The 15,429-nt window shown below is 43.0% G+C and overlaps 1 protein-coding gene across 3 annotated transcripts; it reads right to left on the reverse strand.

Moving 5' to 3' along the window:
• Window positions 1-6,274: 6,274 nt before the first annotated feature.
• LOC147605838 (LRR receptor-like serine/threonine-protein kinase FEI 2) lies at window positions 6,275-15,142 on the reverse strand. 3 transcript variants are annotated; one of them, XM_086792498.1, is made up of 15 exons: window positions 14,799-15,085; window positions 14,338-14,477; window positions 14,092-14,248; window positions 13,733-13,865; window positions 13,560-13,631; window positions 12,879-12,950; window positions 12,231-12,302; window positions 12,064-12,135; window positions 10,658-10,729; window positions 9,872-9,990; window positions 9,597-9,761; window positions 9,151-9,489; window positions 8,328-8,582; window positions 8,080-8,213; window positions 6,275-6,942 (listed from the first exon to the last, which is right to left on the reverse strand). In XM_086792498.1, the coding sequence occupies exons 3-15, from the start codon at window positions 14,231-14,233 to the stop codon at window positions 6,724-6,726; spliced, it is 1,866 nt and encodes a 621-aa protein (XP_086648624.1). In that variant the 5' UTR covers window positions 14,234-14,248; window positions 14,338-14,477; window positions 14,799-15,085; the 3' UTR covers window positions 6,275-6,723. The 3 variants fall into 3 exon arrangements, with proteins under 3 accessions (XP_086648624.1, XP_086648625.1, XP_086648626.1); XM_086792499.1 differs by having other exon boundaries at window positions 14,338-14,462; window positions 14,799-14,817; XM_086792500.1 differs by having other exon boundaries at window positions 14,338-15,142.
• Between the last annotated feature and the right edge of the window lie 287 nt (window positions 15,143-15,429).

Below are 15,429 nucleotides of genomic sequence, written 5' to 3' on the forward strand. Positions count from 1 at the left end.
AGCCCAAACCAAAAATGACCAGATCAAGCAGGTGGGATGGATTGGAAGGGGAATTGTAAAAAGTGCTTGACAAGATTGATTCCCAAGTCAATGTAAGTACATAACCAAATGGACACTGTGTGCACCAGGGACTATCTAGAGCTGCTGAAGGAAATTTTGACCATCCATTAAGATCACTGCGAAACGGGCGATGGCAAAAATACGAGAGGAGATGGCCAAGATGAAAGAACAACATGCTAGACACGTAGATGAGATGGAGAAAGAGATTGCCAAGCTGAATGGAGAAATACATGATTTCAAGAAGGAAGAAGCAGAAATGAGTCCCTCCATCCTCTCTGAAGTTGTAGACCTGAAGGTGAAGCTTCATTATGGATACCGAAAGGGAGATTGAACAAGGGTGGGTTGCAGTAGTGAAGAAAGAAGTTGAGAAGGAGTGGATAGAGGTCACCAAGAGACAGAGGACACCACACACGCCCACTATTATTCATGACATGATTGAGGAGAATAAAAGGGAGATTCAGGCATTACATGTGCGGGTGGTTAGGCTGCAAAGAAGGGGAGTCTGCCAAGGCAGACGTTGCCATACTATGTCATAAAATGGTCATAGAAGGCACACCATATATGGATGCATGGAGAGTAGGTAAGGAAACCACACATGCTTGCCCACTACTCCTTAAACTCAAGGACACCACCAGCCAACAAGCATTCTTGGATCATAGAGCAGCCCTCAAAGGTGAGAAAATTTATCTTGGTGATGACCTCACTCCCACACAAGTGGAGCATAGAAAAATGAGTATGTCGTAGGTCCTTGAAGCCCGTAAGGCAGGAAAGTGTGTAGTTTATAGAGATGACGAGATCATCATTACAAAAAAACATCCCAAATAGGGACACGGGGTCTATGGGACCACAAATCTAAGGACGGTAATCTAGAATTGCAATGGGACTTTGTGGTCAGACATTGGGGGAGTCAGGGAGACTTTCAAAGGATGGGACATCATCTACATAGAGACGCACTAGAACCAGGAGAGGGGACTACCACATGTATCGAGATACTAGTAGGAGTCAGCTTAATGGAGGGGGACCTGAACGGCAGGAGGGTGAGGGGATTAGGAAGATTAGCGATTTTATTCGAAACACACTTAGCATAGTCAAGAGGGATGAGGAGGCCCACTACTACATGTGGGTTTGGTTACATATTATAGCCTCAAGATGCATCTATGTGGCAATATACTATTTCGTCCTGGATTCTTCATAATATGGCCCATAGGAGAGAAGCGAGTCTCCATACATAGCTCTCTCTCAGAGGATATCACTAGCTTCTTGGGACTAGGTGAGGTCCTCTTACTTGGAGACTTCAATGCTAGGATCAAGAGTGGAAAGATATAAATATATGATTATGAGGACCCTATCAGGTTGCAGGTGATAGACCAAGATGGCACAAGGCTACAATGGATCTCATAGGACCATGGAGCCATCACTTTTTATGGGAGATGCCTCCTAGAGCTTGGCTCATGCCACAAACTCGCTATCTATAATGGGATGGCATGGTGGGTTGCATCAAGAGGGCTTACTAGTTTTCCATACCAAGGGGCACTAGCATAGTTGATTATCTTATGGGATTGCCCGGATCAAGCCTCGCATGATACCTAACTTTACCATCCCACCATGTCTTCTTCGTGCCGACTACAACTACCTCGCCTTCACCCTCATTTGCACACCACCTACCCTAGCACATGCATCGCCCATCTCACACTACACCCCTAGATCCATTTCACCCATGGTTGTGATCTTATCTATGCTACCATCATCTCTTGGATGTAGACCCATCTGCACCCCTCACCACCCTCACCTCATAGCTCACAACAATCATCCACACATCTGCCATCAACAGTTCTCCACACACACCCGCCGGTCCACCACAAAAGCCCACATAGGTATGCCTCAAAATTTTTGGTATGACAGCGAAGGCTGTATCACATGTGCACGTATTTTGTGTGAGTTAGCTACTGACCAAATCCAAAAGCGTGAAGCTGAATGAACTAACTGGTAACTTACTCGTCGTCGCAAAGAAACGAGCACATTGTCGTAAACAGCATGAGGACTTATACAAACTCTTCCTAAGTGAGAATTTCGGTGAGGGTTGGTGTAGAACTTGGGAATGCTGCTTACCCATCCCCACAGACCCACACATTTGGCACTCATATGCACATGCATTATATTATACCACATACCCCACCAACCCCCCCTCCCACATCCACCTCATGCACGTCTCACCACATCCACCTTCTTTAAACATGGTGGTGAAGGCTATACCTTCAAAACGGCTGATCACAAGATCATGACAACAAGGGGCTTATGGTTGAGCACCTCTTATGTAGGCATCACCCTTACACCCCTCCTAGCCCATATATTTAATAGGTCCCTCTCAGAGGGCTTTCCTCCCACCTGGTCATCATACATTATTGCACCTATCCTTAAGGCAAGAGACCCCATGGATCTAATAACTATAGAACCATCATGATCAACCATACCTTGGCAAAGCTCTATGGATCGATACTTGAGTTTGAGATCAGCACACTGAGAGAGAGAGAGAGAGAGAGAGAGAGAGAGAGAGAGCATAGGATTCACGAGGAATTCTCCATGCTAGATCACATATTCATGCTTCGGGTTATCATCGAGCAGGCCAAGGTAGATGGCCACCATCGACTATATTGCTGCTTTGTGGACTTTTGTAAAGCTTTTAATACAGTGCCTTCGTTTAATCTCCTACAATGCTTATAGTATCTAGGGGCCTTGTCTCACATGATTTGGGCTATCATTGCCTTATATGAAGCGTGAGATGCCTAGGACGACTATCTGAGGAGGTCTCTAGCACCATCAGAGTGAAACAAGGATGCCCACTATCTCCAACCCTCTTTGGAATTTACATAGATGAGATCTCAGAATTCATTGATAGAACTGGAGGCGAAGGAGATTTTCTAGGACCTATACATGTTTCCATCCTTTTACATGCTAATGATATTGTACTCATTATAGATTCTAAGGAGGGGCTACATAAGCACATGGATACTTTTATAGGATTTTTGCACATAGAGGGGGATCTCAATCAACCTTGGGAAAACAACGATTAGGGTATTCCACACGTCCTACCTAGTTGTTTGTAGGCCGTACACATATCACTTACATGGGTAGGAGGGTTGAGGTAGTGCACTCATATGTCTACCTTAGAGCTACCTACACTAATCCACACTTCTCTATGAGATAGGAGAGGATAGAATCACTAAAGGATATGCAGCTCTAGCCTTATTGGAGAGGCAATATTTCCAAGTGCATTTCAGGAGAGCCGAGGACAAAGGCTTTGGCTTTTCGACACCCTAGTCACCACTTATGGGCACCTGATTTATCCCCGACAGATTTGTAGTGCATAGAGTGTCCTCATATCATGATGCTATCATGGATGGTACATAGCAAGCCATCTATTCCCCACCAGATCATCCAGGCAGAGTTTGGTGCGGCTCCTATGTTGATGGAGGCCCTACTCCAGACAATCACTTATATATAGAGGGTGAGGGAGATGGATCCACTTCGACTCCCCCAACCTACACTACAATCATTACAGGAAATAAGGAGAGCATTCATCTTGGTATGGCATAGTACTCACTTGGTTTCAGGCACATGGATTACAGATCGTCTCCCTCCATTTTAGTATGATTCAGAATCTCCATACTTAGTCTTACACCACATGAGGATGGGAACCGAGTGATTGGATACGATCTACTTGGGCTATACACATGTAACACATGGATCACACTGATAGGCCTATTTCCTACCAAGATGCAGTACTATAGAGATCATTTTTTGAGATTCATAGCAGTTTGTTTATACAGAGACCAAGTTGTCTCGATGCCTTGTCCCATGCTATGAGGATAGCTATTGGCCAGCTTATGGTATTATCCCATAGACTGAGGGTAGATATTGGTAGATCTAAGTGGATACCCAGAGAAGACGTGAGATGTAGACTATGTCAGAGACGGGGGTTGAGTCAGAGGAGCACTATGTTTGCCAATTCCCAATCTACTATGAAATTAGAGGGAGATTTCATTGTCTATTTAGAGAGGGCTTTGGAACCTTATCCTGGATCATGGAGTACCCAGATCAGAGGTGCCTTGGACTCTTCCTACTGGAGCACTCGAGGCACCAGACCCCACCATAGTGAATATAGAAGTCTATACCACAGTGCCCCCTCGCAACAGAGAGAGTCGCTACTCAAAGATCCTCGCCCCCAACAACCCTCCTCTAAGCTTACCACCATCGCCAATTTTTTATAGCCTAGAGGGGTGGATAGGGACACTAAAGGCCAACACAGTAGATATGGAAGCCTATACCATAGTGCCCCCTTGTTGCAACACAGAGAGTCACTACTCAGAGATCCTCGCCCCCAACAACCCTCCTCTTAGCTTACCACCATTACCAGTTTTTATAGCCTAGAGGGGTGGATAGGGAGGCACTAGAGCCCCCATAGGGATATAGGAGCTCATCCCACAGTGCCCCCTCACAGAGTAGGCCCATGGGAGTCACATCAGATCGGGCATGCATACTCCAATACCCTCGTCCTGTTGGACCCTGACCACCCTTGAGCTGATCAACCAATTCAAGATATCCTAGCCTTATCCTCTCACAGTAGATTATCGACATCTCTAGCCTTCTTGTATCACCCATGATGGACATTCTAGATGGGTCCTTGCTTGACATACATGGTTGATTAATTGTTTTTATTATATCCCATCACTTATTATACCCTATACCTAGCATAGTAAGACCTAGATTTTTCATCTTGTATAAGTTTTAGTTTATTGTTACTTTTTCTTATTTCATCCATGACAAGATTTCATGGACACTATTGTACACATTATTTTGGCCTCATAGAGATAAAACAAGCTTCTCACTTGTCCTAGAGAGAGAGAGAGAGAGAGAGAGAGAGAGAGAGAGAGAGAGAGAGAGAAGTGAGAAGTGAGAAGCGTATCTTATATATAATATGTATAAGATAAGACAAGCTTCTCCCTTGTCCTATTATCAAAGAGAGAGAGAGAGAGAGAGAGAGAGAGAGAGAGAGAGAGAAGGGACCATATCTTCTTTGATAAGAAAAGTGAGAAGCTCATCTTTTATACAATATATTTAAGATAATTTCTCACTTGTCCTATCATACTATCGAATATACACACACACACACACACACACACACACACACACACACAAAGAGAGAGACAGAGATCTTCTTCGATATATTATATATATGATAGTATGAAAGGACAAGTGAGAAGTGAGTGTATAGTATAGACAAGTGAGAAGCTTATCATATATATAATATATCAAAGAAGATATGGTCCCTTCTCTTATATATAATATAATATAAGCTTATCTTATATATATGATAGAAGACATGTTTCTCTTTGGGACACAATGAAGAGGACAAGCAACAACGACAACTAGTAGTAGTCCCTTCCAATTGAACAAGTGTATTCAAAACTAACTCTTACATGCCATTAGTTTTTTGCTTTTAATTTCAAATGTTCACATGCCTTTAAGATTTCCAATTATGATAAGTTCTAATTTCCTCTAGTTTCTAGTTAGCTAACCATTAACACTAGCATCCTTTTCTTAGAAATAGTACTAGTCTTATCTATCCCTAGATTGACATTAAGAAATGTCTTCTACTCTTGCTTTTGAAGACACATGCATCGCCAAGATCATCAAGGCAACTTTTGAGGCTCAAGAAGCTATTAACTTTTGGGATTAAATTAAATCTCTACACGACCCAAAAACAAAGAACCCAAAGGTTAAAAATAACTAAGTAGCCCTTTGAAAAAGGAAGGCTTGTGACCTTAGGTTATCCTAAAAATTATGAGTATTATTATAGACCTAGATTAAGATTTTGTTAAGAAAAATATTTATAATATAAAAACTGAAGATATTTACAGCACAAAGTTCTCTTACAATACTTCCACCAAAAATACTTGTATCTCAGGCATACTCCAAGTCTAATTTACTACAATTCAGTAATTTGCAAAGCATATCCCATAAAGTATATCTTTTAACCTCCCAAACAATCTTCAGGATACATGGTAGCCCAACTACATAGAGGCAAACATCATGCTAAGTTGTAAAACCTTTAGGTGGAAGCCTTTCCAAGACCTAGATAGGGTAAAACGAATTGACCTAACCCTAGATTAACCCTTAAATTTGTATATAAGAGAAGGGGCCACAGTGAATGACATATAATTAAGGGCACCAGGCACAAGTTCAATTAAATGTTTTTCATGGATGGCAAAACCTTATACACAGCCCGGGTCCGAACCTGGATCCAGCTGATTGGCAGGTCGGGTTTGTTACTTCTCGCGGGCTACAGAAATCTCGATACAAAAATGGGGTACTGTAGATAATGAACGTCTGCTTCATCAGCATTGGTTTTCTAGTGAGGAAAAGAGAGAGAGAGGTAGATGCTCCACATTTATTTCAATTTTGACAAATGTAAGTTTTGGTAGTGGATGTTGTTGCATTGCTTGGCCATTATGGTGTTTGTCTGTTCCCCATGGTAGTGGATGTTGTTGCATTCCTTGGCCATTATGGTGTCTGTCTGCCCCCCATGGTCATGCCAGCCCCACATGCAGGCGCAATGGGAGAGTGGAAAAAGAATGGTTGTGGGTTATGCAGCATCAGCTGGTTCTAATCTGAGTTGGAGTCGTAAAAATCACTTGGGCAAGGAGACATTGTATCGGCTTCAAGCATCTGTACAACCTTGTTCATGCAGGGTCTTCTCTCAGGAATCGCCGAGACACACGAGGTTGCAAGAGAAAGCATGGCTTCCAAGCTCTCTTTTGTCACCTCCTCACAAGTGGGATCGAGGATGTCGGTGTGTTGGTTCTGCTTAATCAGCATGTCCACCTGTTGTGAACATTTCCATTAGAATCATCTTGCAGCTTGAAAAAATCATTAGTAGTGACAAAAACCTTTCTTGAAACTATTGGTGTGGCTTGCATCTGGGATCCATGGCTGCCCACAAAGGTGACATATAATGGCACGGTGCTGGCTTGCATAGGGAATCATGGCAGAGATGATGTCCTACAATGGGGATGGTGGTGGTCGCTTCAATAAGTTAGTTGCTTATGCATTCAGCCACCCCAACAACAGGTTGGTTACACACTCAGCCACCCCATCAACAGGGTGGTTGCATACAGGATTTATGGCCAGGTAATGACCTATGACGAGGAGGGTGGTTGCTTGCATCAAGGATCCATGGCAACCCATAGCGCCAAAGGAAGATGACCTAGAATGGATAGGTTGTGGTTTGCATAGAGGATTCATGGCCATGGCCAGGATGATGACCTACAATGGGAAGGGTGGTTGCTTGCATCAAGGATCCATGGCAAACCATAGCCAGATGAATATGACCTAGAATGGATAGGTTGTGGTTTGCATAGAGGATTCATGGCCATGGACAGGATGATGACCTACAATGGGCAGGGTGGTTGCTTGCATAGACAGGCGTGATCCATGGCTGCGCATGGCTCGGATGATGACCCACAATAGGGAGGGTGGTTGCTTGCATAGGCAGGTGATCCATGGTTGCACATGGCTCGGATGATGACACACGATGGGGAGGGTGGTTGCTTGCACAGCGCATGGCTTGGATGATGAACTACAATGGGGAGGTTGCTTGCTTGCATAGGCAGGCGATCCATGGCCACCCATGGATAGGAATCATCTGCCATGGTTGCTTGCATAGGTAGGTGATTCATGGTTGCACATGGCTCAGATGATGACACACGATTGGGAGGGTGGTTGCTTGCACAGTGCATGGCTTGGATGATGAACTACAATTGGGAGGTTGCTTGCTTGCATAGGCAGGCGATCCATGGCCGCCCATGGATAGGAATCACGATGACCTGCAATGAACACGGTGGTTGCATGCATAGGTGATCCATGGCCGCCCATGGCCAGGACAGTGACAATGTAAGCAGCTTAATACTCTTACAGTACTGTCATTTAAATCTGTCAGACACAAAAATTAGAAAGTCTTACCCAGCCAGCAAGATTCATGCCCATCTCCACAAATGAGCTTTCTGTGGGTCGTTTCCCACTTATCAACTCGAGCAAGAGCACTCCATAGCTGTATACATCCGTCTTTTCGGTTGCTATCCCACTTTGCATGTACTCTGAAAAACTCCATTGTGTAAACGACTCTTGGTAGAATTAAAGAGAAAGCAATAGAATGTGTTGTGTACCGGTGAACAAAATGTGGAAGCCAATCAAAAGAATTAGAAGGAGACCTGGAGCCAAGTATCCAAAAGTGCCAGCAAGGACTGTTGTGACAGGAGCTTCAGTCTCTTCCAAAAGCTTCGCAAGCCCAAAGTCAGCAAGGTGTGGCTCAAGGTTCTCATCAAGAAGAATGTTGCTTGATTTGATATCCCTGTGCACTATCCTTGGGCAGCAATCATTGTGCAAATATGACAACCCTCTGGCTGCTCCCGTTGCTATTTTCACTCGGTCCGCCCAAGTTAGTGGAGGCACCTCGGGTTTTCGGGCTGTTCAAGAAACACACCCACACACCACCTCGACATCAAACATCATGAAAAACATGGGTTTCTTATGGTACACTTTCTCTACATGCTATTGTTTTCAGCACAATAGTGCACACTGAAAGCATGCTAAAAATTCAAGAATGTGGATCAAGGCCAACATCACTCTCTACATGCTGTTGCTTTAAGCACAACGGCGCACACCAAGGCCAACTTTATCCTTGCAAAGTCCCAAGCTTTATCTTGGATTTGAGAAACAACACTTGAAGCAAGAGGCTTAGAAATAGGGCACCTCACAAGGAAGCTTAGACATGAAGGTGGGATGTAACATGCCCATCCATATGGTGGGACATCAATATGCCCATCCATGCGCGGTGGGAGGTCAACATGTCCATCCATATGGTAGCACATCAATATGCCCATCCATGCAGTGGGAGGTCAACATGTCCATCCATATGGTTGGATGTCAACATGTCCATCTGTATGAGTAAGGGTAAACAAACTGCAGGAAATAAGCATGCAGAATTATGAAAAATCTTTATGTGCTAACTTGTGCTAACTTGTGCTAACTTACCATGAAGTAAGCTCTCCAAGTTGCCATTTGGTAAAAAGTCATAAATAAGCAAGTTCATAGAGTTAGCATTACAATATCCACGTAAGTTTACGAGATTTCGATGCCTAAGTATTCCTAGGATCTCCAATTCCCTTTCAAAAATGCGTTCACAATGTTTCCCATGCTTCTCTATCTTTTTTACTGCAAAGACATTGTGGCTGTCCATAACCAGCTTATAAACTGTGCCAAAACCTCCAGAACCAATTATATTAGTCTCATCAAGCATCTCAATTTTCTTCATGATGTCCCGAGATGAGTATGGAAGGTCCCCATGGAAAATGTTTATCTTTATCTTGGACTCTGCACACAATGTGGATGTGAGTTGGCAAAAAAGGGAGTATAAACACATGCAAAGGCAAGAAGAACCACATGCTTTGAAAGGATTGATGTTGAGTGGTGGTTGGTACCTGTTGACACCACTGGTTTTATGATCTCTTCTCTACCATGGCCTCTTTTATAATACAAGAAATAGCCCCAGAAGCACATAAGCACCAAGGCAAATGAGACTCCCATAGTGCTCATTGCACCAATAAGAAGGCTGTTGATGTAGCTAGCAGGCGATCTAGGAGTCACTGCATCAGTTTGAAGTTCCCAAAAACATGAGTCTATGTGTTGTTGGGAAGATTTATGAAGGCAAAAAGATAAGTTTCCCACTGCTTCATAACATGAATAAGGAGTAAACCTGCACTTATCGTGGAAGTGGAGACATTGGGATCCTTGTCGACAATAGAAGGACCTGACAACTCACTCTTGCAAACTGTATTTATTTGATTGCCACACAAGTCCAAGTTACCTATGAAGCTGCAAGAAGAAGAGCAATAAGCTCTCTCTCTCTCAATCCAGGGTTCAAGTCCCATCCCCACTGTCATATGGATCATATATGGTACTCTGGCTTCACTATGACATTAAAACTACTACTACTCCTCGTCCTCTCCATAAGAGGACAACGAAACACAATCACAACTATATTGCTTTTCTTCTAGAAAGTAGAATGTTCAGAAGACAAGACAATGCATCAAATATAATGGTAGTGGCAGTGTCATGTATAAGGTCTGTAACTTTTTCCTCAGACTGCTGGATGCTTTAATGGATTGTATAGATGACTGACTCGAGGCTTCCAAACATTCTATTTGCAGTGCAACATTGTAATACAGCTCTATGGAACGAAAATAGGGCACTTGCACTGGTCTAAATGATAATCATTTTCACAAGCTATGTGCCAAAGGGCATTAGCACTATACACACATACAGACTGCTACTACAAAGCACTTAACATACATAGTGCTTCCAGAGCATGGAAATAAAAAAGGTACCATCATACTAAATAAAATGTCATTTCATTGATTAAGAGGAGAGACAAAAGGAGGAGACACTCTCTCTCTCTCTCTCTCTCTCTCTCTCTCTCTCTACGTCTCATGAAAAAAATATAGAAATACTCAAGCATTTTGTAACAGCTCTTGACACTTACGATGCACTTGAGAAGGACGTAAGCACTCCAGTCTGTGGTATCTTCCCAACAAGAAAATTCATTGAAATGTTTCTACACATGATGACGAAAAATAATCATTGACTGCGTAAGTGTAAAAGTTGGAACACAACCTGCTTCACAAAAGACTAATCAAAGCAAGCCTGTCACAGGCATTACAAACTCTGATGGTAAAAAAGAAAACTCAATCACAATACAGGAAATGAATTTAGTTAGGGCCTTAAGTTTGTCAACAAACATATAGAGGACTAAGACAAGCCTCTCTCTCTCTCTCTCTCTCTCTCTCTCTCTCTCTCTCTCTCTCACACACACACACACACACACACACAGTAGTTGTGCATCGGGCTGCTAATTGAAAGATCCCAGGCTCAGGTCCCATTTCAAGCTCTTCTGTGCCGTCATATGGATCACATGTCATCAGGTGGCTTGGCTATAGCATCAAAAGACTCATCGTCATGTGGATCCCATGTGGTCTAGTATGTGCCCGACAGTGAGGTGCCAAGAAAGTCTTCCTATGTCATATGGATCACATGTGGTCAGGTGGTTTGGCAATGTCATCATAAGATTCATCGTCATATGAATCACATGTGGTCTCTGGTGGCTTGGCTGCGACGTCAAAAGACTCATCATCGTATGGATCCCAAGCGGTCCACTGGCTTGGCTATGATGTCAAAAAACTGATCTCATCTCTCTCTCTCTCTCTCTCTCTTTCTCTTTCTCTCTCTGTCTCTGTCTCTGTCTCCCCTTCTCAACAAAAAAGCATGTTCTGCAAAAGTTGCTAGGCTTGTGTGCCTTAGGAGACACCCCCATCTCTCTACCTCCCTCTGGCTCGGCGTCAAAAGACTGATCTCATCTCTCATCTCCATCCCTCTGCCCTCCCCCCCTTCTCTCTCTCCCTCTCTCTCTCTCTCTCTCTCTCACACACACACACACACACACATCCCCCCCCCCCCCAAATCCTATAAGGTTGCTAGGCATGTGTGCCTTAGGAAACACCCACCACTCCCTCTCCCTGGCTCCACTATGACATCTCATCTCATCTCTCTCTCTCTCTCTCTCTCTCTCTCTCTCAGAAAACTATGTTATGCAAGGTTTTCTAGGAAACACCCACCTCTCTCCCTCCCCCTGGCTTAGCTATGATGTCAAAAGACCGATCTCATCTTTCTCTCTCTCCCTCTTCCTCTCTCTCATAAGGACGGTCGCTAGGCATGTGTGCCTTAAGAATCACCCACCTCCCTCCCTCTCTCTCTTTTTAGAATCCTCTCATGTCCAGTAGGAAACCACTCCACATTAAATCGGGGAGCCAGAAACAGGCAATTATTCATGGGGGTGTGGAAGTGCCAAAACAAAACCGTGGTTCCTAGAAAATGAGGGTGCCAGCACCATACAAGTATTTCAATCTCTTCAGACCACCTAGAGACGGTGGGATCATCCCACTCAAGGCATTTCCTGAGATGTCCCTGCATAGAAAATCCAAAGAGTGTGAACAGAAAATCATCAACTCAATTGATTATGTATTTCTAAACAACCATACATTGTTTAAGTGGGAGCTTACAATATCACTATATTAGAAAGGTATCCAAGTTCCCCAGGAATAAGACCACTCAAAAAGTTTGCTTGCAAGTATCTGCCAAATTATACCATCAAAAAATAGGCACAAATGAACCAAGGCCATTATACCATTAAAAAAAAGGCACCAATGAACTGTGGCCATGATGAATAAGGGCAGAAAATTGCTAGAGAATAAAAGGTGGTTCCACAAACAACCACCGTGTCCAGACACGAGGGCCGCACCCTTGCTTTAGGTGGGTATGGACACAATTGCTGTTTGTGAAACCACCCTTATACTCTTTCAGTAATTTTTACCCTTATTCATCATGGCCATAGTTTGCTTGTCCCATAATGAATAAGGGTAGAAAATTACTGAGAGAACATGAGGGTGGTTTCACCAACAACCACCATCTCCACAACCGCCTAAAGATCGAGTGGCTCTTGAGGGCCACCCTCTACTTTTTTGTGCCAAAGGTGGCTGCACTAGTAACCTCCCAGTTCAGACCGACCTCAAGATTGGGCAATTCTTGGAGGCCACCCTGTTTTCAGGTGGGTCCGACGCAATTACTGTCATAGATTTTGGTACCTTTTTGTGGTGAAAGTAGGATGGGAGGCCTTTATGAAGTTACCCTTAGAAAAGTGAAATACTTACAGTGCCCTGAGCTTGCTGCAGTTGCTTAACTCATTTGGGAGGGCTCCATACAGACTGTTATCATGTAAACTCCTGTATATATATTGCAAAGAATATCATGTAAGGACCATGGTTTCCAAGGCCAAGAGGCAATAAAGTAAATGCCCACTTAGTGCTAATGATCAATGTGGCTTTGGCCACCAAATGACTTGAGTTGTGCTTTTTGAGACCTTGATTTCCAAGGCCTTCTAAGACATAAGTACTTACTTCATGTTGATTGTAAGGTCTTCTAAGGCATAAGTGCCTACTTCCTTGGTAATTATAAGGTCTTCTAAGACATAAGTACTGGCATAAGTGCCTACTTCTTCCTGATAATCATATGGTCTTCTAAGACCTAAGCACTTACTTGATGTTAACTTTAGGGTCCTCCAAGACATAAGTACCTACTTAATGTACTGTTTGAGATCTTGATTTTCAAGGCCTAGGCCTTCTAAGACATACACACTACTTGATGTTGATTATGATTTGATCACTAAGGAATTGAAATGTAGATTATTTCTCAGAGAGGAACACATGTTTAGATGCTATTAGTGCAAAAAAATTATAGTAAGGGCATTGTCTCGCCTTCAACTATGGTGGCTAACACATTGAAAAAAAATCAAGATAAAGTGAAAATTGAATGCAAATGGAGTGGGTGCTTACAATCGTCGCAACTGTGTGAGTTTGCCTACAACTGGTGATATTGGTCCCCACAGTCGGCTATATGGTAGATTCCTGGGGCCAAAACCAAAACATCAGTATAAAAGTCTGTCATCTTTTCTTCTTTTGTTCAAGTTTGATTTTCAAATCAGGTATGATTTTTCACATGGTCTTACAAGCTGATTACACGCTTCTTCCGACTGCATGTAACACCCCTCCAATGGCATGGATCTTCGTCTGACAGCCTCCAATTGCTGAGAACCCCAAGGGAGTCTTGCAAGCCAGCTTTGAAAACAAGTAAAGCTTCACCTGCACATATGTACATACAGATACATCACCTCCTTGGTACTGTTTACATCTAGGAATGGATACAGTTAGACTAGATGCATAGATTATTTCACGCATAATGATAAAAAGTCATCCCTCAATAGAAATTATGTAAGTATATTAATTATTATGTGCATAAATATACACACAATACATATACATGTAATTTGTATGTGGGTTTTATCCTTGCAAAACGAAAATTGAGTACCTTCTGGTGATAAAGCATAGGTAGGTGATCTGCATATTGATATGATGTGGAAAAACCAGAACATGAACGGCCAGTGAAATCTTGTACTGTGCATGGCGCATGACCTTTTGCAGTTTGCAGAGCTTGATTTTTTGCTTTCCATGCCAGGTATCGCATTCTGTGGTTGAAAACACATGGAGAGCTAAACATCAGTATGCCAAAAGCCACCAAATCTCCTTAAAACTGTATGAAGATAACGATACATACATCTGGCTAGTTTTCCCAGGCTCTCTCTGTAGCTGTAGATTTCTTGTAGCTATTTTGTGAGATTAAAATTACTGAGGTAGAACATGGAAATCCTGCAATAATTCCTCAATGCATGGTGCTGCTTGCTGCATCAAGTAAAACTATTAGGGGATTAATCTAAATCAATATGAGATGGGCTGTATATAGAAGTGCTATTGTGGTTGGCAATCCGATGAAAATGACCTAATCTGAGGCAGAATAAGATAGGGACAATTGAAAGGAAAACATTGGGTGGCAGCAATTTATTTCAAAATGCACTCATTTGAAGCAAGAATTGGGCAGCTAAACCTTTCAAAAGTGTGTACAATTAGAGACTGAATTGAAGGGAAAGCCGATGAGAAGGTTCTGATTATTTGAGGTAACAACAGAGGGAAAAAAAAAAGATGAGTAAAGAGAGTTGGGTGACTGACTACAAATCTTACAGCAAGGGGAGAGATTGTGGGAAAATGTTACACTGAGAGGATGGCCTACTCTCCAAGGCTAACAATGTTTTGGCTTCATGGGAGCTTTTTTGGGCAAATTGCAAATGTTAAGGCGTGCATTAGATAAACACTACGATGCTCTGAGAAGGGCCTTTTTCGAGTAAAAAGATCTGCTTTTCTGGGCAGCTAAGAAAGCAATGAGAATGCAAGAAAGAGAGAGAGACAGAGAGAAAAGCATTGGGAGGTCATTAAAACAAAGAGGGCTAGCGTAGCCACTCAGGGAGTCTAGAGAGAGAGAGAGAGAGAGAGAGAGAGAGAGAGAGAGATTCTAGTGTACGTCAACAGTTTTGGGTTGATCGAGGAGTGCTAGTCTCTAGAGAGAGGAGAGAGATAATGAGACAACGTAGTGGATGTGGTGCCTCCTCCCAAAAACCTTCATAAATTAGGACACAGATAAAAGCAGCCTCTGCAGCAAAAAGCAAATGCAGGACTATGAAAATCAATATTTGTCAGCAGAGAGAAGGAGAGAGAATTACAGCTTAAAAATGTAGCTTTTTTTTGGGGGGGGGGGGGGGGGGTTTCCCACAGATAAAAAGCACTCTCTCTCTCTCTCTCTCTCTCTCTCTTTGTC

This window comes from Cibotium barometz, chromosome 58 (genome assembly GCF_041138505.1).
Source record: "Cibotium barometz isolate CiBa-2024 chromosome 58, ASM4113850v1, whole genome shotgun sequence".
NCBI lineage: Eukaryota > Viridiplantae > Streptophyta > Polypodiopsida > Cyatheales > Cibotiaceae > Cibotium > Cibotium barometz.